At 40.6% G+C, this 22450-nt stretch overlaps 1 protein-coding gene and 1 long non-coding RNA gene across 23 annotated transcripts in view; one reads left to right on the top strand and one right to left on the bottom strand.

The window, feature by feature from the left end:
• The window catches only part of LOC144003149 (uncharacterized), a 165594-nt gene extending 155205 nt beyond the window's left edge, over nucleotides 1-10389 (bottom strand). The window contains exon 1 of the long non-coding RNA XR_013278897.1: nucleotides 10243-10389. This is a non-coding gene — a long non-coding RNA (uncharacterized LOC144003149). The remainder of the gene's footprint in view (nucleotides 1-10242) is intronic.
• A 127-nt stretch (nucleotides 10390-10516) lies between these two features.
• LOC144003406 (ELKS/Rab6-interacting/CAST family member 1-like) overlaps nucleotides 10517-22450 on the top strand; it is a 101076-nt gene continuing 89142 nt past the window's right edge. For 21 of the 22 annotated variants that reach the window (XR_013278975.1, XR_013278974.1, XR_013278973.1 and 18 more), the window contains exons 1-2: nucleotides 10517-10680; nucleotides 20548-21361. Coding sequence is in view for 18 of the 22 variants with exons in the window: in XM_077499620.1 (XP_077355746.1) it covers nucleotides 20852-21361 (510 nt within the window). In the remaining 4 variants the exon portion in view is untranslated. Of the gene's footprint in view, nucleotides 10681-13311; nucleotides 13680-20547; nucleotides 21362-22450 lie in introns of those variants that run through there. The other variant, XM_077499603.1, reaches the window with a different exon arrangement.

Below are 22450 nucleotides of genomic sequence, written 5' to 3'. Positions count from 1 at the left end.
AGTTAGGGCCCGAGCAGCGACCGCTGCGAGGTCCCTCTTGTTTTTGTAAGAATTATTATTATTCTTCTTCTTCTTCTTCTCCGTAAACGATCGCATTTTTGAGGGCCTAAACATTTACGAAAACTCACCAAACTTTGCAGTCTCTTCGGGCCCGGCGAAAAATTTGATATTATGTAGTTGTCATAACAACGCGACTCTATAGCGCCACCTAGCGTAGAAAAATAAAAAACCAATCCCGGTCCGTTTGAGCTAGAGCTACGAAAAATGGCAGGCACGTGTAGCACTACGAGACGCACAAAAAAGTCAGTGGAAGCCATTTCCTAAAATGTACAGGAAGTGAGCTATGAATTTTTTAATGTCCAATTTTGGCCTATTTTGGCACATTCACTGTGGTCATGCTTTTTCCCCCTATGCAAACATTTTTCATCCCATTGACTTTAAACTTGGCATTTATCATCTCAAGACTTAAGAGAAAAACTAGGCAAAAAATCTTGCGTTTTCGAAATACTATATGACGGGGGCGGGGCATCAAATATTGCCTTTAAAATTTCATTTGTCCAGAAAGAGCAAATGCTGAATAACTCCCATGTACAAGCTCCAAAAAATCTCAAACTTCTCAGGCAACGTAATAGTCACGGCCTGAAAACACCTATATGAAAAAATTCAGTTATACATATAGCGCCACCTAGTGGTTACAATAAATGTCATACTTTACGTTTTTAGCTACTGTGCTGAGCTCGTTGAAGGGATCCAGTTGAAAATTGGTCAGAAAAGCCTTAAGATGTTGATGATGCCCCACACCGAATATTGTAACTTTTCGCCAAAGGGCGTGGCCGCTACGGTGACGCAAAGTCTGAAGATTTTTCGTGACAATAAAAGCTGCATGAACTTGACCGAGATGATCCTATCTTCTCAAAATTTCACACATTTGATGAGAGTCCAGCCCTAAAGACATCTACGAACTTATATTTCATCTAACTGATAGCGCCACCTAGTGGCAATTTTTTTTCTTACGAATTTTCTTGTACATTTTTCTCCAAACACGTTAACTGGACCAACCTCATATTTGCTCAGATGGGGGTTTCGGCCTTCATGATGTCACAACACGAAGTTTGTGAGTTTTCGCGAATCGCTGTGGGCGTGGCTAAGCACTGTTCACCAAGAAAACAACGCTAGTTTTGATGGTCTAAACATGCGCAGAAACTCATGAAACTTGGCACACACATCTGGCCTGGCAAAATGAGCAATATTTTATCATGTATTGTCCTATTTTTACAAAAATGACTCAATAGCGCCCCCTAGAAATTTTTAACGAAGCAGCCCCGATTGTACGTTTAAGCAAGATCTACGAAAATTTTTAGGTGTATGAGGGAGTCCATGACCTACAAAAAAGTCTCTTGGACCCATGTGCTAAAATGAACAGGAAGTGAGCTATGAATTTTTGAATGTCCCATTTTTGACGATTTTTGCACATTTTCAGGGGGCATACTTTTGCCCACTTCTCCTACACATTTCATCCGACTGACTTTAGACTTGACCTGGACCATGTCAAGACCTGAGCCAACTACAGGCAGAAAAATCTTGACTTTTGGAAATACTATATGATGAGGGCGGGGCATCAAATTTTGTGTTTCGCACTGAAAAAGGATATGCTTAATAACTCCCCGGTACATGCTCCAAAAAATCCCAAACTTGACATGTATGTTTATAGTCAAAGCCTGAAGGTATCTCTATGACAAAATTCAGTTATATATGCAGCGCCACCTAGCCCTTCAGGCGTGAAAAAAAAATACCCCACATACGGTATTTTGTACAAAAAATGTCAACTCATTCTAAGTGTGATAACTCCCATGTTCAAGCTCCAAAAAATCTCAAACTTCTCAGGCAACGTAATAGTCACGGCCTGAAAGCATCTATATGATAAAATTCAGTTATACATATAGCGCCACCTAGTGGTAACAATAAATGTCATACTTTACGTTTTTAGCTACTGTGCCGAGCTCGTTGAAGGGATCCAGTTGAAAATTGGTCAGAAAAGCCTTAAGATGTTGATCATGCCCCACACCGAATATTGTAACTTTTCGCCAAAGGGCGTGGCCGCTACGGTGACGCAAAGTCCGAAAATTTTTCGTGACAATAAAAGCTGCATGAACTTGACCGAGATGATCCTATCTTCTCAAAATTTCACACATTTGATGAGAGTCCAGCCCTAAAGACATCTACGAACTTATATTTCATCTTACTGATAGCGCCACCTAGTGGCAATTTTTTTTCTTACGAATTTTCTTGTACATTTTTCTCCAAACACGTTAACTGGACCAACCTCATATTTGCTCAGATGAGGGTTTCGGCCTTCATGATGTCACAACACGAAGTTTGTGAGTTTTCGCGAATCGCTGTGGGCGTGGCTAAGCACTGTTCGCCAAGAAAACAACGCTAGTTTTGAGGGTCTAAACATGCGCAGAAACTCATGAAACTTGGCACACACATCTGGCCTGGTAAAATGAACAATATTTTATTGTTGATTGTACTATTTTTACAAAAATGACTCAATAGCGCCCCCTAGAAATTTTTAACGAAGCAGCCCCGATTCTACGTTTAAGCAAGATCTACGAAAATTTTTACGTGTATGACGGAGCCAAAGACCTACAAAAAAGTCTCTTGGACCCATATGCTAAAATGAACAGGAAGTGAGGTACGAATTTTTGAATGTCCCATTTTTGACGATTTTTGCACATTTTCAGGGGGCATACTTTTGCCCACTTCTCCTACATGTTTTATCCGACTGACTTATGACTTGACCTGGACCATGCCAAGACCTGAGCCAACAACAGACGGAAAAATCTTGACTTTTGGAAATACTATATGATGAGCGCGGGGCATCAAAATTTGTGTTTCGCACTGAAAAAGGATATGCTTAATAACTCCCCGATACATGCTCCAAAAAATCCCAAACTTGACATGTATGTTTATCGTCAAGGCCTGAAGGTATCTCTATGACAACATTCAGTTATATATGCAGCGCCACCTCGCCCTTGAGGCAAAACAAAAAAATACCCCACATACGGTATTTTGTACAAAAAATGTAAACTCATTCTAAGTGTGATAACTAAGTCATTTATGAATATTCTTTTACTTTCCACCACTCAAAATGTTCACTGGCATTAGACTTATCCAAACATGTACTTTTTTATTTATTTTTGATAGCCTCTAATGGACATTAAAAGCAATATCGTGAATGAAGGATATGCTTAATAACTCCACGGTACATGCTCCAAAAAAATCCCACACTTGACATGTATGTTTAGAGTCAAGGCTTGAAGGTATCCCTATGACAACATTCCATTATATATACAGCGCCACCTAGCCCTAGAGGCATAAAAAAAAATACACCAACTTAACGGTATTTTTACAAAAAAAAAAAAAATCCACATGTCAAGGTTTATCATGCCATTTTCAAAGAAATTCTGCTTCCAATGTGCCTTACCTAAACTTGCCAGTACCCCAACGTGCCAGTACCCCAACGTGCAAGTACCCCAACGTGCAAGTACCCCAACGTGGCCCGGGCTGCGAGGGCCCTTTATAGCTGCTCGCAGCTCTAGTTATTATTATTCTTCTTCTTCTTCTTTATTCTCCGCAAACGATCGCGATTTTGGGTACCTAAACATTCACGAAAACTCACCGAACTTTGCACACTCCTCAGGCCCGGCGAAAAATTTGATATTATTAAGTCGTCATAACAATGCGACTCGATAGCGCCCCCTAGCGTAGAAAAATAAAAACCAAGCCCGGCACGTTTGAGCTAGAGCAACAAAAATTGGCAGGCACGTGTAGCACCCCGAGACGCACAAAAAAGTCTATTGGGACCATGTAGCTAAAATGTACAGGAAGTGAGCTATGAATTTTTTAATGTCCAATTTTGGCCGATTTTGGCACATTCACTGTGGTCATGCTTTTTCCCCCTTTGCAAACATTTTTCATCCAATTGACTTCAAACTTGGCATTTATCATCTCAAGACCTGAGAGAACAACTGGGCAAAACATCTTGCCTTTTTGAAATACTATATGACGGGGGCGGGGCATCAAATATTGCCTTTAAAATTTCATTTGTCCAGAAAGAGCAAATGCTTAATAACTCCCATGTTCAAGCTCCAAAAAATCTCAAACTTCTCAGGCAACGTAATAGTCACGGCCTGAAAACATCTATATGATAAAATTCAGTTATACATATAGCGCCACCTAGTGGTTACAATAAATGTCATACTTTACGTTTTTAGCTACTGTGCTGAGCTTGTTGAAGAGATCCATTTGAAAATTGGTCAGAAAAGCCTTAAGATGTTGATCATGCCCCACACCGAATATTGTAACTTTTCGCCAAAGGGCGTGGCCGCTACGGTGACGCAAAATCTGAAGATTTTTCGTGAAAATAAAAGCTGCATTAACTTGACCGAGATGATCCTATCTTCTCAAAATTTCACACATTTGATGAGAGTCCAGCCCTAAAGACATCTACTGACTTATATTTCATCTAACTGATAGCGCCACCTAGTGGCAAATTTTTTTCTTACGAATTTTCTTCTACATTTTTCTCCAAACACGTTAACTGGACCTACCTCATATTTGCTCAGATGAGGGTTTCGGCCTTCATGATGTCACAACACGAAGTTTGTGAGTTTTCGCGAATTGCTGTGGGTGTGGCTAAGCGCTGTTCGCCAAGAAAACAACGCCAGTTTTGAGGGTCTAAACATGCACAGAAACTCATGAAACTTGGCACACACATCTGGCCTGGTAAAATGAGCAATATTTTATTGTTGATTGTGCTATTTTTACAAAAATGACTCAATAGCGCCCCCGAGAAGTTTTTAACGAAGCAGCCCCAGTTGTACGTTTAAGCAAGAATGACGAATATTTTTAGGTGTATGAGGGAGCCCAAGACCTACAAAAAAGTCTCTTGGACCCATATGCTAAAATGAACAGGAAGTTAGCTACGAATTTTTGAATGTCCCATTTTTGACAATTTTTGCACATTCACAGGGGGCAGACTTTTGCCCACTTCTCCTACACGTTTCATCTGACTGAGTTAAGACTTGACCTGGACCATGTCAAGACCTGAGCCAACGACAGGGGGAAAAATCTTGACCTTTCGAAATACTATATGATGAAGGCGGGGCATCAAAATTTGTGTTTCACACTGAAAAAGGATATGCTTAATAACTCCCCGGTACATGCTCCAAAAAATCCCAAACTTGACATGTATGTTAATCGTCAAGGCCTGAAGCTATCTCTATGACAACATTCAGTTATATATGCAGCGCCACCTAGCCCTTGAGGCATAAAAAAAAAATACCCCACATACGGTATTTTGTACAAAAAATGTAAACTCATTCTAAGTGTGATAACTAAGTCATTTATGAATATTCTTTTAGTTTCCACCACTCAAAATGTTCACTGGCATCAGACTTATCCAAACATATATATATTTTTATTTATTTTTGATAGCCTCTGTGGACATTAAAAGCAATATCGTGAATGAAGGATATGCTTAATAACTCCACGGTACATGCTCCAAAAAAAATCCCACACTTGACATGTATGCTTATAATCAAGGCCTGAAGGTATCTCGATGACAACATTCAGTTATAAATACAGCGCCACCTAGCCCTTGAGGCTTATATTAAAAAAAAAAAAACCCACATACGGTATTTTGTACAAAAAAATTTAAACTCATTCTAAGTGTGATAACTAAGTCATTTCTGAATATTCTTTTAGTTTCCACCACTCAAATTGTTCACTGGCTTCACACCGATCCAAACGTATGTACGTTTCCATTTTGTTTTATTCATTTTTGATTGCCCCTTTGGACAATAAAAGTAACATTGTGCAATGAGTACAACGAGCGATGATGTATATATACACTTTTACAAAAAATACCAATCAGGGCAACTCATTGCCTAAAAATAAAAAAGGACGCTGATTTTTGCAGGTCTTAACAATCACCAAAACCCGTTGAGCTTGACACACACTGGCAAAAAAAATATTCTACATGTAAACGTTTATTATGCCATTTTCAAAGAAATTTTGCTTCCAATATGCCAGTACCCCAACGTGCCAGTACCCCAACGTGCCAGTACCCTAACGTGCAAGTACCCCAACGTGCAAGGACTCCAACGTGGCCCGGGCTGCGAGGGCCCTTTATAGCTGCTCGCAGCTCTAGTTCTTCTTCTTCTTCTTTGTTATTATTCTTTTCCGCAAACAACCACATTTTTGAGGCACTAAACATGAACGAAAACTCACCAAACTTTACACGCAGATCGGGTCTGGCGAAAAATTTGATATTTTAAAGTCGCCATACATGATAACAGAAAAATGGCTCTGTAGCGCCACCTACATAGGTTTAACGGATCCCTGTCCCGCTACGATTGTCCTATGGCTACGAAAATTGTGTGGCACCTGTAGCACATCCAGATGAACAAAAACCTCTTTGATATGTGTACCCTAAAATAGACAGGAAGTGAGGTATGAGTATTTGAATGTCCAATTTTGGCCCATTTTTGCACATTTACAGGGGTCATACTTTTGCCCGCTTCTCCTACACGGTTAACCCGATTGACTTCAAACTTGGGCTGTACCATCTCAACACCTGGGACAACATCATGGTAAAAAATCTAAAGTTTTTGACATACTATATGACGGTGGCGGGGCATCAAATTTACAGTTTCAAAATTCTTACTTAACGAAGCATTGCCGGTGGTACGTTTAATCTAGAGCTACGAAAATTGGTACACATATGTAACAGACTATGATCTACAAAAAAGCCTGTTGGTGCCATATGCTAAACCTAACAGGAAGTCCGCCAGAGGCGAGGCATCAAATTTTGTGTTTCAAAATTCTAACTTAATGAAGCATTCCCGGCTGTACATTTCACCTAGAGTTACCAATATTTGAAGACATATGTAACAGCCCTCAAGGTACAAAAAACTCTTTTTGAACCATATGCTAAACCGAACAGGAAGTCCGCCATTTTGATTTACTTTGGAACGTGTTGCCATTTTTTGGGCCATTTCATAGGGGTCTTATTTTAACGAACTCCTCCTACAGAGTTTATCCGATCATCTCCAAACTTGGTGTGATTCATCTTAAGATGTTGAAGATGAAAAGTTATTGAAAGCTTTTTATTTTGTCGCACGCTGTTGCCGTGGCATGCACAGTTTGCAAAGGAAAAAATTACTTCTTAATGAAGCATTCCCAGTTGTACGAAGCAGCTAGAGCTACGAAAATTTGGAGACAAATGTAACAGCCCACGATGTACAAAAAAGTCTCTTGGTGCCATGTGCTAAACCCAACAGGAAGTCCCGTAGGGGCCGGGCATCACATTTTGAGCTAAAAAACTCCTCTTTAACGAAGCATTCCCGGTTGTACGTTTCACCTAGCGCTATGATAATTTAGAGGCATACATAAGAGCCCACGATGTACAAAAAAGTCTCTTGGAACCATGTGCTAAACCAAACAGGAAGTCCGCCATTTTGATTTATGATGGGATTTGTAGACTTTTTTTGTGGCCTTTTTTAGGGGTCATATTTTAACTCCTCCTACAAAATTCATCCGACCGTGTTCAAACTTGGTGTGTTTCATCTTAAGATGTTTAAGATGCAAATTTATCGAAAGTTTTTTATTTTGTCGCACGCTGCTGCTATAGCGATGCATTGGTTGCCAAGTAAAGTGCTGCTTTGTTTTTTTTTATCTATACATGTGTGAAAACTCGTGAAACTTTGCACACACATCAGACTTGTCATTAACATGAATTTTTAGAGATTTCTTGTGCAATTTGCAATAAATCGCACCCTCTATACATTTTTTATGGAGCATTTCCGATTGGATGATTCAAGCGCAAAATAACTAAAGATGACTTGACTTGACCTAGATTTGTGAAAACTCAGAGGCATACCTATTATATTATTATTATTTTTTGTACCTTACAAGATTATCTCTTGTGCCACATTAAACCCCTTTGCAGGCCTGAGCCAAACCACGGTCCATACATTTGATACCACTGCTTTATTTCAATGGTCAAGTACTTCATAACCACACCTACTTATGCTTGTCCTTGCATATATAGTAGACAACAAAGAGCTCTTTCAACAAAAGACATTTCCATCTACAAAGTCATACAAGGTAAGCACTCTATAAATTCTGCAATCACTACACTTCTATTCCTAAATTATCACTTCAAATACCAACAATGGTTAATACAGCTACAAATTTCTTGTATGTTTATGAAGTATGATACTGTATTTATTTCTACTCCTTTGCTTTTCTACAGAACATGCACAAATCAACAAGCAAATTCTCTTTTGATAAAGACCCTCTAATCATCTCCATACGCAAAGATTGCCAACTTTTTTCCGTAAGTATACAATACATAAACTAAACAGGACAACTTTCTCAATCATATACAGTATGCCATACATATATGTATTAAGTTCTCATTTATTAACAGGTTTGTTAAAGGCACCTTTAGTGTGTTTTTCTGTTTGTAATGTTTCTCCACGAGCACGTCTAGCCATTGATATCATGTAGAACACATATGCTAACCTTTTAGAGACAATTGAAGCTTACTTGCACAGTAGCCACTATCTTAACCACTTAATTCACATGTCTACTTGACAACTTATTACATGTAGTGAAATGGTACTTTGTGCGTCTTATGCTTTTTTCTGAACACTGCTTTTCAACTCTTTCCTTAAAACCAATACATGCGGCACTGTTATACTGTATAAATATATATGTCCGTGTGTATATATAACCATTTATGTACCTGTCGTATCCTTACTTTTATTCATCATTTCATCACACAATCCTAAAACATTGCTTTTTGACCCAGAGGATTCAACTATACCATTTTTGCGTGTCTTATTACTTACTAGCTATATTATTTATTAACGGGCAAAAACTATGAATATAGATCACCGTCAAATATTACGTCTGTAATATCCATATACAGTGCATTACATAATATGCATTTGTATTAAGACACTACCATGCTAAAAATATGCACACGACTGTTCTGTAAACTACACCTAAGACAACCAAACTTCACAGATCTAACATGATTCTTCATTCTTTTTTGTTCTACAGATGTATCAAATGCTGCCACACAGACAGAAGAAGCCACTGAGGACATGCACGAAGACGATGATCACAATATAACAGGACAGGTTAACCCCCCTGAAGTTTTAGCCCGCAGGTCAAAGCGTCCTAGGACTAATTCATCCATGGAGGTTACATTATCCTAAGACAGACTATGTGCTAACCCAAACTCTTTGACCCCAAGGGATTCATCTGTCCCAGAAAACTTTTACACTAAAGAGTTTATCTGTCCTAGGGCGCTGTTAACCCCAGGTTAAAGTGTTATTTAATCTGTCCTGTTACAACAGCTATACATAAACAGCTGCATTCCTCTCCTGTTCCATCTCTCGCACTTCTTTCATCTCTTTTTCTCCTCTACTTATACCTATGCTTGCTCATGTGCTTTTTTCCCCTTTAGATGATGTCATTGGTTAGCCTGCTTCAAAGCTAAATTTTTTCTTGAATAACTGTCACACATTTACTGTTTGCTGGACCCTACAAAACTGTCACAATACTTCACTATGTCATGAATACATATGTGTTGCACAGCGACACCACATTAAGAGTCATCAAAAAGCTTTTTATTTGATCACACACCATCTCTGTGCCATGCAATGTTTTCAAATAAACAGATGCTGGTTTTGAATAGCAAACGAGCGACTTTTCATGAAACTTTGCACACACATCAGAAAGTCCACACTTTTGAATTTATTTTGGGAATTGTGCATCATTTTTGGCCTTTTACTGCACCTTTTTACACACAAGGCACGGCAAATGCATTTCTATTTTCCATGGTCCTTGTCTATTTAACAGTACCCCAACGTGCAAGTCCCCCGACTTGCATATACCCCAACGTGGCCCGGGTTGCGAGGGCCCTTTATAGCTGCTCGCAGCTCTAGTTTTATTATTATTTTTACTCAAGTATGTTTCCGATACTTTTTTTTAAAGGCTATTTCTTAATTATTTATTTATTTTTTTACACAAATACCTCCACTCAAGTACAGAGTGTGAATACCTTTGCCAACTCTGTTTAACTCTCCTTACATTCAAAGAGACACAGAAAAAGTAATACCTCATTGCATGGCAATAAAAAGCCAAATGGTGCCGTCACATTACCTTAGATAATAATTTGGCGTGATGGCTACACACTGTGAGAACTAGAAGTAATTCATTCTAACCCTAAACAAATTTAAGGTAAACAAAACAAAGGCTAGCAAAACATTCCGCTACTTCTGTATTTACTACGCTAGCTGTCAAGAGGAAAAAGGCGTGGCTACGTCGCGGGGACGCGCTCCTGCGTCCTGACGTCACGAGAGCGTCCGCCGTGCGCAGTGGGGAAGCCGCTTCGCAGCCTGTCGAGGAGCTGGCAGTGTTGGGGTGGGGGCGAGAAGCGAGGGGGCAGGGAAAAAACGGCTTCAGACTGGGGGCTAGCGAGCGGAAAGAGGGCGCAGGACGGTCTGATCACGTCGCCGAACGTCCACGGGTACTCCGAGAGCCGCGGGATAATCTTGGAACGCCTTTCCGACTGTCCATCTTGGAGCTTATTTCGCAACCGTGAGTAGTGGAAGTTAGCTGTCAGTCTGAGCCCGCGAGCGTGGATGTTGTTGTTATTTGACGGATTTGTCTAATTCCATTTTCGTATGCAATTGTTAAAATGTGAACAGTGTGTGCACTGATCGTGTGTGCGCGCGCGCTACCCTTCACTGGCAAGAACATCAGCAATAACATAATTAAAATTTGATGGTTAGTGAGCCAAAGCAGTTCCAGCTTGAACAACCGTGTTTGGTGACACTTTGGGGTTGACTTCCAGCCTGTTACTTAGCCTAGCATGCACATTCTCATGGTTTAACGGTCTACTAATCACAATCATAGTAGCTACTGTAATATTGCCAGTGCACTGTTACTTTAAATCTGTGCTATATAGTCTGTACTCTACTTGCACCCGAAAAAGTACTCCGATACTGCCACACCGACACCACTTTGTACCAGCCTGACTAACTTCTGGGCTTTGCGAACTTGGAGCCATGTCTACCATGTGGAAATGTTTTAAGGTAAACCCGGATGATAACAATCAGTTGCACCTGCAACCTGCAAATTATGTTTTGCAAAAGAATGCTCAAGTCTTCTCGCCCGTCGTTGCTTGCCCAAGTGTTCATAATGGGATGATACATAACTGCAATTCCTTGTTCTACAGGCTACATTTAAGTGAAACAAAAGTGGGGGAAAAAATCCAGTGAAATATTAAAAATGTTATTAATGACAAGGCTGTTGGATGAGTGGTTAGCACGTCAGCATCCCAGTACTGAGGACGCAAGATTGAGTCCGGGCTCCGGCCTTCCCGGGTGGAGTTTGCATGTTCTCCCCGTACCTGTGTGGGTCTTCTCCGGGTACTCCGGTCTCCTCCCATATTCCAAAGACATGTATGGCAGGTTAATTGGGCGCTCCGAATTGTCCCTAGGTGTGCTTGTGAGTGTGGATGGTTGTTTGTCTCTGTGTGCCCTGCGATTGGCTGGCCACCAGTCCAGGGTGTACCCCGCCTACTGCCCGAAGCCAGCAGGGATAGGCTCCAGCACCCCGCGACACTTGTGATGAGCAAGCGGTTAAGAAAATGGATGGAGGGATATTAATGACAATAATAAGTATACAAAAATAGAACCGGCACCTCACGTATGTTTGTATTGGTAATATTGTTGTATAATAAGACAAAGTCTATTTTCAGCAATACTTGAATTGTGATAATTGGTTGAACAATTGATTCTGAAAATATTGCTATCTCCTGCCCTAGAAGTGCTAATGTACATGGAAAATGTTATGTAATGTTGATTTTTTAATATGCTATCCACTCTTATGTGGATTTAGTGAAACATGTCATGGCATGGCAATTACTTTCATCCAATCCCAAGCCCCACTCACTCAGTTGATGCTTCCGGGTCCGACATCGTTCTGGACACTGAGAGTGTAAATGAATGTACCAGAACATGTCAATGAGTGTTTTTTGTGTGTGTTTTTTTTTAAAGCAATACAAGCCCGATATCTTCCAGATTAAGGCAAAAGGGTCTCTGCAGTGAACGTACCAGAACATGTCAATGAGTGTTTTTTTTTTATTTATTTTTTATTTATTTATTTATTTTTTTTAAAGCAATAAGAGCCCGATATCTTCCAGATTAAGGCAAAAAGGGTCTCTGCAGTGGAAAGATATATTCATATTATTAAAATATGCCGGAAACTCTGAAAGTGGACTTCACCACTATTGAGGCTAAAGTATGCAGCTCTCAAGATAAGTCTGAGGTAAACAGCAACAGTGTCTCTCTCAATGTGGAAATTACGTAGATTACTTGTTTTTTTCCCTTAGTGTCTGTCACACAACGGCTGTTACTCTGAGGTAGCACAAAATTCTATGTGAAAGATGACAACAAAATAAGTTCAAAGTGCCTGTTACGATGCTATGTTCATTTTGTGTAGATTGATGAAACAGCATCACAGAGATCCCATTATGAGACCCAGCGCAAACTACTTATTATAGGACTTCAAGTTACCCAGCTAACATTAATAACAAGGATCAAGCTAAACTTAGTGAGTTATGTGTGACGCAAAGATTACTAAAATTACACGGACTGAGCACAAGCTGCATCAGGTTTACGTCCGTCGATCGGGCTTTGTGTTTAAAATTTCACGTGTATGGCCCACCTGTTGCAGGTTCCCTGCCTTATACTGTGATGCATCACCAGTGTTTCTTCATCAATTAATTTCTTTTTCAAACAGCTGTGGTATAAGTGGGATCACCAACTTTCTGAACTTTCCAAATTTTGCATAGCTCTAAAGACAGTGTCAACTCTCTGTGTATCCGCACAAAGCCAGACCAGTGCAAACACTCGTCGTCTGTGTCCAGATAATAAGACATTTGCAAACCAAATGGACTGTGAATCTGATATGGTCGTGTTGATGCAGGCGCGGAGGCGAAATCTGCTGCCCAGCACTGTTGTGCAATGCTCAGTGGGAGAGAACGCGAGAATGAGAGGAAAAGGATGCTGTGATTTCCTCCCACAGCTCCATGTCTTTGCCCCTCCTACAGGAACATCGAGCCAGGGAACCTGCTTCCTCCCGCAGATTGCTGTAAACACTCTGCTGTCTTCTGCTTGAATGATTGAACGGGAGAAAGGCAATTTTTTAAACCTCCATTCTCCTTAGTGGCCATGACAAATTGAGTCTCGGAGCTCAGTTTTAACCTCTACGCTCACCTTTCTTGCACCTTGTTTGTTATTTGTCACACACTTTGATTGGTTTGCCAGCAGAGGGATTTATTGGTCTCCAGACCATGTTTCACCTCACCCTTATTTAGCCTGGCAACTTCTCATTGCAAGCCTGTGGGAAACTACTGCTCCCATTTTATGGTAATTGACGTTGACAGTTCATCTTTTTCATTTGATGTTGTTTTCCCTATAGCCTCCATTGCAGGTTAATTTCCGGACCGGAGCCGATGCTATCTGCCGTTTATCAGCGTATGTGTCTTATCTGCACCTTGTGTGAGGGTGAAGTTACGAGTAGTCACGATGGTGAGGACGATATCTTGCTCAGACATCTCACGCTAAACGCGTTATTCTCCCTCGCACACAGTGTCATATTGTGTTTGGTTCAAGTCTGGTGAGATTAACAGAAAATAGCATCAGAAAAGTGTAGAACTTTGTTCCTCTAATGCAAACTTTTGCAATGCACAATTTTAGATTTTAATGTTTTATGGATTGCATTTTTTTTTTCTATATTTTATCCTATATTTTAATGTTTTTGGCCCTCGTGCAAATAGCATCTGATAAAAGGTTCTACTGCACCACCTGTTGCTTTGGGGTCTGTTTGAGATGCTGGTGTCAGTTTTTGTATACAGTAGTAGATAATTGTGGTGAATTGAGAATTCCATTTTTTTTTTTTTTAGGGGGGGGGGGGGTATTCAAATTAGGGCTACAGGCAGATATTGAATGTAGTTAAACAACAATAAAGTGCATCCCAGCGAAGCTTAGAAAGACTCAGGCAGAGATTTTCCATTGATGTTTTTATTCTAATAACGTTATTCGATTCATCATTCCAGCACTAGTTCATACAAAAACATTTGCTTGTGTAGTGCCACAGTACCTATTTACCAAATGTTAATGTGTTAAAGTCAACTACTAATACGGAAATACAACACTGAAGCACATGAGTTGGCACACCAGCGTGTAATGTTTCCTGCCACACTTAAATGCACCACAACTAAGTGACAAACAGATGTCACCAATATGGTGCCTTCCCACTGGCATCAGGTTGCCCCCAAGGACTACATGAGTAGCCCATTTGTAAAAATCGCTTATCGATGATGGGACATTGTGATTTTCTCGGAAATAGGAATGTTTTGGTGATCATTTTATGTATACACTCGCAGAGATAGAAAAAAATGTGACTATTCTTTTTGGTGTTACGGCTGTTGTTGTGCTCATTCTTTGGTCCTGCATATTGATATTTATCTTGTTTCCTTCCTTGTTGTTAGGTTATTGTTGATATTAATTTTGGGAAATTATTAACACAAGTGTCGTCACTAGGGAGGTAACGATATCCAAATATCACGATATATTATCACGATAATTATCACGATATTGTGGGGAGGTTGGCACTATTTAAAAAAGGTAAATATTGTTAAAAAAATTAGCTCATACTAAAAAAAACACAATATTGTGCTTTTGTACATAACAGCAAATTGCAATACATATAAACTACCTCCAATCTCTAATAACACTTAATATTGAGGCACTTACTCGCTAATGCAAGACCACATTGAGTTCCTCCACATATTGACTTGCTTCACAAGCATATTACAATCCCCTTCATCTGACATTTAGTGTATTTTAAACATAGAAGGGCCAAAACATCCCTAATGAAAATTAAACTGCACTAAAAAAAAATAACCACCAGAGGGTTCTATAACTGCACAAATGGAAATCAACCTGACTTTTTTTTTTTTTAACAGTTGTGTAGCTTTTAAATATCGTGAACATGACTACAACGATATATTGTGGCAGTTTTAATATCACGATATTGCCGGTATCGTTACATCCATGGTCTCCACATAGATGAACATCATTATCAATAATAACTTACAGTATAATTAATGTTATTTCATAAGTGTGTGTCAAATCTGTAAGTTGTCTTGAATAGAACTTGATGGCTTCTAGAGGGTGAACCAGCAAGTCTTTTTGTGGACACATCATTATCACCCAGCAGCCTGCCTGCATCACATTTAGTAGAAGGCAAGAATCTTTTAAAAGCAATAGTGCGTCTATGTATAGGTTGACTCACTCAGTGTATTTGTGCGGTACTGTGCTGTATTGTATGTGGAGTGATTGACGGAGAAGTGTTTGCCATATAAATAGAACACGCTCAACACCTCGGGAATGCCGAGGGAAAGGCAGAAGGGAATGTAGAGGAAGTGGAAGCTTTGGGGAGACGACACCATCCTCGCACTTGGCATTCAACCCCGGAGGCTCCTAATGGGCCCGTGTGATAGTCGAAGAGTTTATGAGGTCTGTGAAAAAAAATGGCGGGTGTGGTGGAAAGCATAGCAGCAAGAGATTTAATCATCATGAAAAAGTTATTTTAATAAAATAGAAGTTGTGATTCACGTGTGAATGCGGAGAAAGCAAAGCGTTGCAATCGCGTCAGTGCAACATAGTTGATCAAATTAGGCCCCTGCCAATACTAGAAAATGCCAATCTCTTGTCAGCAAGCAATCACAACATGTGGGTTGAAATGAAAATCTAAAGTCAAAAGGAGTGGATAATTGACTTTCTATTTACCGTTGAAGTGTTGAGTCACTGAGTGAGGTTGAGCAAACCCTGATGTATCTGTTTGCCTCTATTTCTGACTCTTGGCTTTCAGTCTTCAAGAATGTCACTGCAGGCTCCTTCTCCGCAAAGCTACTGCAGTGGCTGGAAAATAGGATTAAAGCATGTTGTTCTTGCCTTCGACTACATGCATTTCAATGTCTTACGTCTCTGTTGCATGCGCAGGAGAAAATTTGAAAGAATTTTGTGTAGTCAGTCTAGGAGTGTTTTGCAGATGTTTCACTTGGCAGCACCGCATTGGTTTTTCACATGATTGCCTCGCCTGTAGCAGATGTGTCTCGGGCATGTGAGCTTGTGTTCTATCTATCTTATGATGCATCACAAGTTTTTGCGTGCAAATTTGATGCTTGTTGTGCTGATAGTTCCTCTTTGTCTCATAAATATGCCTGACGATGACACAGGCTGAAAAAAAAATCTATTTAAAAATCAACATCACAATGTAGTATAATGTACTTTTCATATCGCAAAAGGCTGTAATTTGGGGGAAAAAAATAGAAAACTGCTTAATTTCAGTCGGTTGGTAGGCTTTATTTTTTTTTAATATCATATACTGCACACTGTGTATAATTTTGGACACACCTCATTCAATACATTTGCTTTATTTTCATGACTATGTTCACTGAAGGCATCAAAACTATGACAACTAACAAACACGTGGAGTTATTATGTACTTAACAAAAAAAAGGTGAAAATAATAAAATAAATACATAAATAAATAGACACCCTGACTTTTTTGCACATTTATGGCATTCTTGATGAGCAACTGTCTTTAAGGAGATCCCATAGGTAAAAATGCCAAGAGTATGCCAAAAAATAAAAATAAAAAAAATAAAAAAGTAACCAGAGCAAAAGTTGGCTATTTTGAGGAATCTATACTATAAAACATGTTTTCAGTTATTTCACCTTTTTTTAAGGACATCACTACACATCAGTTCGTACGTAGGTTGTTGTACTCCAAGTCCAACTTACTGATTTATGCATTTATACAGTTCTTTGGTTAAATTTTATTCAATTGACGTTGTGAATGCTTAAAAGACTCCAAAGTCTTTAGTTAGTCAACAACTCTAATTGGAGTAGATCAATAAACTGTCTTTCACATTCATTGGCCTTTATTATTGTGTGAGCCTTACCTATAAGAACAAAACATTGATATAAAAATAAATATGATAATGCGTTGTGTGTTGTATTAAAACATTACCCGGGAGGAGAACCTTGAAAAACTAATTGCATATTAAATTGCAATCACAATATTATTGATGGGAAAAAATGCAATTAGATTATTCTTCAAAATGGTTTAGCCCTACTGATGACTAATGCAAACATGAACTAATGTACTATCAACCACGTGAAAATCATTAGCGGTATCCATGAGGCGTTAAAGGGCCAATGTGCGTCACAGTAAGCAAATAGGACATTATCTACATGTCAGCAAGCCCCCACTCGCCTCACGCACACACGTCAAACAAAACATCTCAGTACGTGGCTACTGAGCTGTTCATGTATGTGCATCAGTCAACTTGATACCTTCCCCTCCAAAGAGCTAAACTGTTTGCGTGCTTTCACTTGATTGGTTGAGTACAGAATATATGTGTGTGCGTGTGCCGGCTCTCATCCAGGTGTGTGTTTGCAGTCCCGAGGGGGGAAGCGGCGCAGATGGTTTCCCCATTTTTGTGCAGCGCATGCGGCCGCGACTGACTGGCTGCGAGTTTGCACGGCGCCGGCCAAAGATCAGTACAGTTGGAAGCATGCGCTGCTCACACTGCTGCTGCAGGGCTGTGGAATTTGACGTAGGGGCCAACTCATGGGGTGCGCTCCAACATGAACTGAAGATGAAATCCATGCATCTGTCAATCAAAATGAAGCATTATTGTCTTTGGAAAAAGCAAAGTTATTATAGCTTATAAAAACAAAGGAAATAACTGAAGGTAACATTGAAAAAAAAAAACGTAAAGTAAAATAAAATAAAAAAAAAAAAGACTGCTTTTTTGCCTTTTTTGTTTACAAAACTAGCTACAGTGATACCTCGGCTGACGAACGCTTTAGCTCACGAACTTTTCGCCTCACGAACATTAAATTCGCGAGAATTTAGTCTCTGCTGACGAACTACTTTTCGGCGGACGAACCAAACCACGCGGTCGAACAGCACCACGGTGGCGGCCACGAGAAGCTGACGCACGCTCACGGCGTCCCAGTTCGTCACCCCCTTTCTTTTAGTGCGGACGCGGTTTGTGTTTGATAGACATTTTGAGTGTACTTTTGCTATTATGGGACCGAAAAAGACCCCACCACAGGCTCGTGTTAAGCCTAATGCTTACCAGCGAGGGACGGCGATTCGGCGGCGCGTTTGCATTGTAGTCAATGGAGTTCGCGCCACTAAAAAAAGCGAAAGTGCCATCACGTACCTCAAAAAAGGAGAAAATCGTGCCACGGCTGTTTAGTCCCAGGAAAGAGGTGAAAGTAGTTGGCGGTGCTCACTTTTTGTTGACTCGCTAAAGTGCTCCACTTCCTTGTTCACCAAGGGACACGCCTCCTCCGCTCCGGTGAGCACGAAAGTGCGAATGAGCGACAACCGTTCCATAAACACTACGCGGTGAAACGCTCGCGAATGAAGTAAGTCTACCATTGCTACTATCCTTAAGAACTACCATCACAAAGTAAAATAAAACGACTTTATTATACAGTACAATTTATTTCTTTAATTACAATACAATAGCACATTTATTATACATAAAATAAGGTATATTTTTGTGTAGTTTTAAGGCTTATTTAGTAGAAAATTATGTTTTATAGGGACCTGGGAACGGATTATTCTCATTTTAATGGTTTCTTATGGGAAATAAATGTTCGAAAGAAGAACTTCTTCGGCTTACACACACTCTCTGGGAACCAATTAAGTTCGTGAGCCGAGGTATCACTGTAATTGCAAAATTTTCTCAATATCATACATGATCTTTCAGCATTGCTCTTTGGCCGTACAGAAAAGCAAATGTCTAACAGGCATTTGGGAATTTTACATTTCTTTAATTTATGACACAATATTAAGTATATTAAAACAAATAAAACTAATACTCTGCGTTTGGCCGGCAACTAGTCCAGGGTGTCCCCCGCCTACTACCCAAAGCCAGCTGAGATAGACTCCAGGACCCCCCGCGACCCTTGTGAGGAAGAAACGGTCAAGAAGATGGATGGATAGATGGATGGATGGAAACTAATACTAAAACTAATAAAGGCTTAACTAAAACAAAGCATTTTTGAAAAATATAAACAAACAAAAACTAGCAAACTACCGTAATTAAATACGTGAATTTTAGAAAACAGGCAACCAGTCCAGGTTGTCCCCCGCCTACCGCCCATAGCCGGCTGAGATAGGCTCCAGCACCCCGCGCGACCCTTGTGAGGAATAAGCGGTCAAGAAAATGGAAGGATGGATGGATGGATGGAATTTTAGAAAACAGAATTGGAAACCAACTATTTTGAAAAATCCAAAGCTATAAATACCATATGAAAGACGCACTTTATTGTTTTAGCAGTCATTATATTGTGAAGCGACAGATGAGGCTGTAAAGGTGTGATTTTAGGGCTGTGATGATTAATCGGATAACAGCCAACTCTACTTTCATTTGCTGATACCCATGTCACTCACCAGGCCATGGCACACACATTCAGAAAAAAATTCACAGATACTGCAGAACAATGTGAGTAAGGATGGCAACCCCAAGTGAATAAAAATAATTCCTGCTCCTCACAAATGTGTTTATTTGTTTTAGTCATGCAAAATCAATTTTTAATGGAGTAATTTTTGCAATAATCGGTAGAATACTCGATTCTAAAAAATATTTGATGGGTGCAGCCCTACTTTTATTGCACTCTTTGCTTATCAGTTTAAACTATGTTTGTTTGTTTGTTTGTTTGTTTAAAAAAAAAAAAAAAAGGCTTATTCTGTCATAATGTGGATGTGCATGGACCCAAAAACGGAAAAAAAAAAGGCAGGGAGAAAACTGACAGGAATGAGAATAACTTTGATTTGACTGGATGTAGACTGGACAGGACGGAACTTGAGCAAACTGGGCATGACGTGGACAGGCCGGGCATGACGTGGATTGAGTGGGCATGGCGTGGACAGACTGGGCATAACGAATGTGGGCAGACTTGGCATAACGAATGTGGGCAGACTTGGCATAACGAATGTGGGCAGACTTAGCATGGACTTGGCTTGGAATGTGAAGGTGACTCTTGGCGTGGACGAGAAGGGGACTTGGAGCTGACGTGGTAAACTGGAGCAGAAGTGGGAAAACTAGACCAAACTATGCAAACTTGACTATAGCTTAAGACATGGCACAAGCAGCGACCAGACTAGACAATACACTAACAAAGGACAATGCTCCCACACACGACAGGGGAAAAACACACCAAACAACAAAACCTCTCACCAAAATAAAACAAAAACCCAACTCAAACAACACTGAAACATGACATATTCAAACCACAACTTGGTAAAATGTGCATATTTTGCTGACAAGATCCTCTCTCAACTCTCCTCCTCCTCCTCCTCCAGGTGACTCAGTGATTTGACGCCTTTGTGAAGTAGCAGACTGCCTCCGTCCTAAAGCATACTGGATTACAGTGATCACAGGGGTGTCAGCACCGCATCACGAGGTCAAGAAGAACTTTAGTGGAAGACAACAAACAGGAACTGTTTTGTTCTGTTTGTCACTTTTTTGGGGACTTTGCAATCATCCCCGTGACTAATGTTTTCATCAGGACACAAGTTGTCTCCTTGGATTATTAGTTCTTTCCTATCTGGTGCTCTCACTTAGTCTTTTATTTGGACGTAAAAAACCCTCCCAGATCCTCCCGTCATGTATGGAAGTTCTCGGTCCGTCTCCAAGCTGGATGCGGTGGGATCCAACGGTCACGGCTCGGCGTCAGGCAGCCCCGGCCGCTCCCCCCGCCTACCCCGCTCCCCTCGTTTGGCTCACCGCCGAAACGGCAGCAGCAGCGGCAGCAGCTCCGCCGGCGGCCTCACCGGCTCCGGGAAAACCTTATCCATGGAGAATATCCAGTCGCTCAATGCCGCTTATGCCACGGGGGGTCCTATGTATTTCACCGAAGGGAGCGAAGACCCAGTCGGACTCGGGAGCCTGGGTAGTGGGCTGAATCCGTCCCTGCCCAAAAGTACCATGACGCTGGGCAGGGCCGGGGCCAGGGTGCCCTACGGGGTTCGGACCGCCTTTGTGGGCAGCAGCCCTAATATCAACTCCGGAGGAGGGGGCGCTGGGGGGGTCTTGTCCAGTGACGCCATAGCCTTTGGTGGGGAGGTGCAACATCAGCCCACGCAGGCTTCCACGGTTCCCCACTCCATGAGACAGGTGAGGCTTTTCACAAATCTCTACCTTATCAGTAGTTGAGTTGATGGACAAAAGTATGCAGTATTTTGAAATAGAATAGAAGATCTAACCTGGCTCCCACTGCCTCTGCAACATTAGTCATCACCTGAAACTGAAAGCTAACCTCTTTACTGCAAGGAAATTCTGTGAGTTCTTTACTCATTTGCTCCCAAAAACGTATGAATATGTTCTATTGTATGTTTTAAGTGCCACAAAGACGGATTTATATGTGTGTTTTTTTTTGTTTTTGTTTTTAATGCTTGAGCATACAGAAGGCTTTGATGCAGCATCTAAACTGAAGAGAACGGTTGAAGCAATGGGGAGTTATTATCAAAACGGCTAGCAGATGGCAGCAGAGCAAAAGAGATCAACCAGGGCCATGTTGGAAAAAAAATCTCATTTACTCACAATTCTAAATAGATTTGTGAATAATGATGAAAATAAGCTATATTCTAATGCTAATTGTTGCTAAATGGAAACAGACAGAAATACACTTTTTTTCCTGATGAAAGAAGTGACTCTAATCTTTCTTTTGGTAGGTTCCATGTTTTTATAGCAATAGAAAACAGTATTCTGTGGGCTTTGCAAAATCAGTCAAAATCCAGTAAAACAGCCGGGAGTGAAGGGGATTGCTTCTGTGAAAATGGCGGCGAGTGAATGAGTTAAAGCAGCTATATGTAAGATTTAAAATTTCAAATCTCTACTGCCACCTGTGGCCGAAAACAAACTGCACGCTCGTACACGCTGTGCGCACTCGTACGTGCACGACCTCAATACTGAAGACTGGGCTCTTCATATCCAATTAAACTGTTTTCAGAGGTAAGAAGTTTTATCATGTTATACAAAGCTGGCCACTTCACGGAATGAGACTCTCGATCCCCACTAAACAATTGATGTCCACGGGACGTGCAGATCATATTGCTTTAGTCGGTCGAAGTCCAGTCCTGTGCTGTACTCCAAAACGATGTGCAAATTACGTCAATTAATTGGACCTCATTCCGATGTTAATATGCAGTTACATATTGTAGTCACCCCGCTCGACGGGCGTCAACCTGATTCTAGTCATTATTA

The sequence above is a fragment of the Festucalex cinctus genome, chromosome 16 (assembly GCF_051991245.1).
Source record: "Festucalex cinctus isolate MCC-2025b chromosome 16, RoL_Fcin_1.0, whole genome shotgun sequence".
Taxonomy (NCBI): domain Eukaryota; kingdom Metazoa; phylum Chordata; class Actinopteri; order Syngnathiformes; family Syngnathidae; genus Festucalex; species Festucalex cinctus.
The sequence above is the reverse complement of the archived record's forward strand: the minus strand, read 5'-3'. Positions and strand labels throughout refer to the sequence as shown.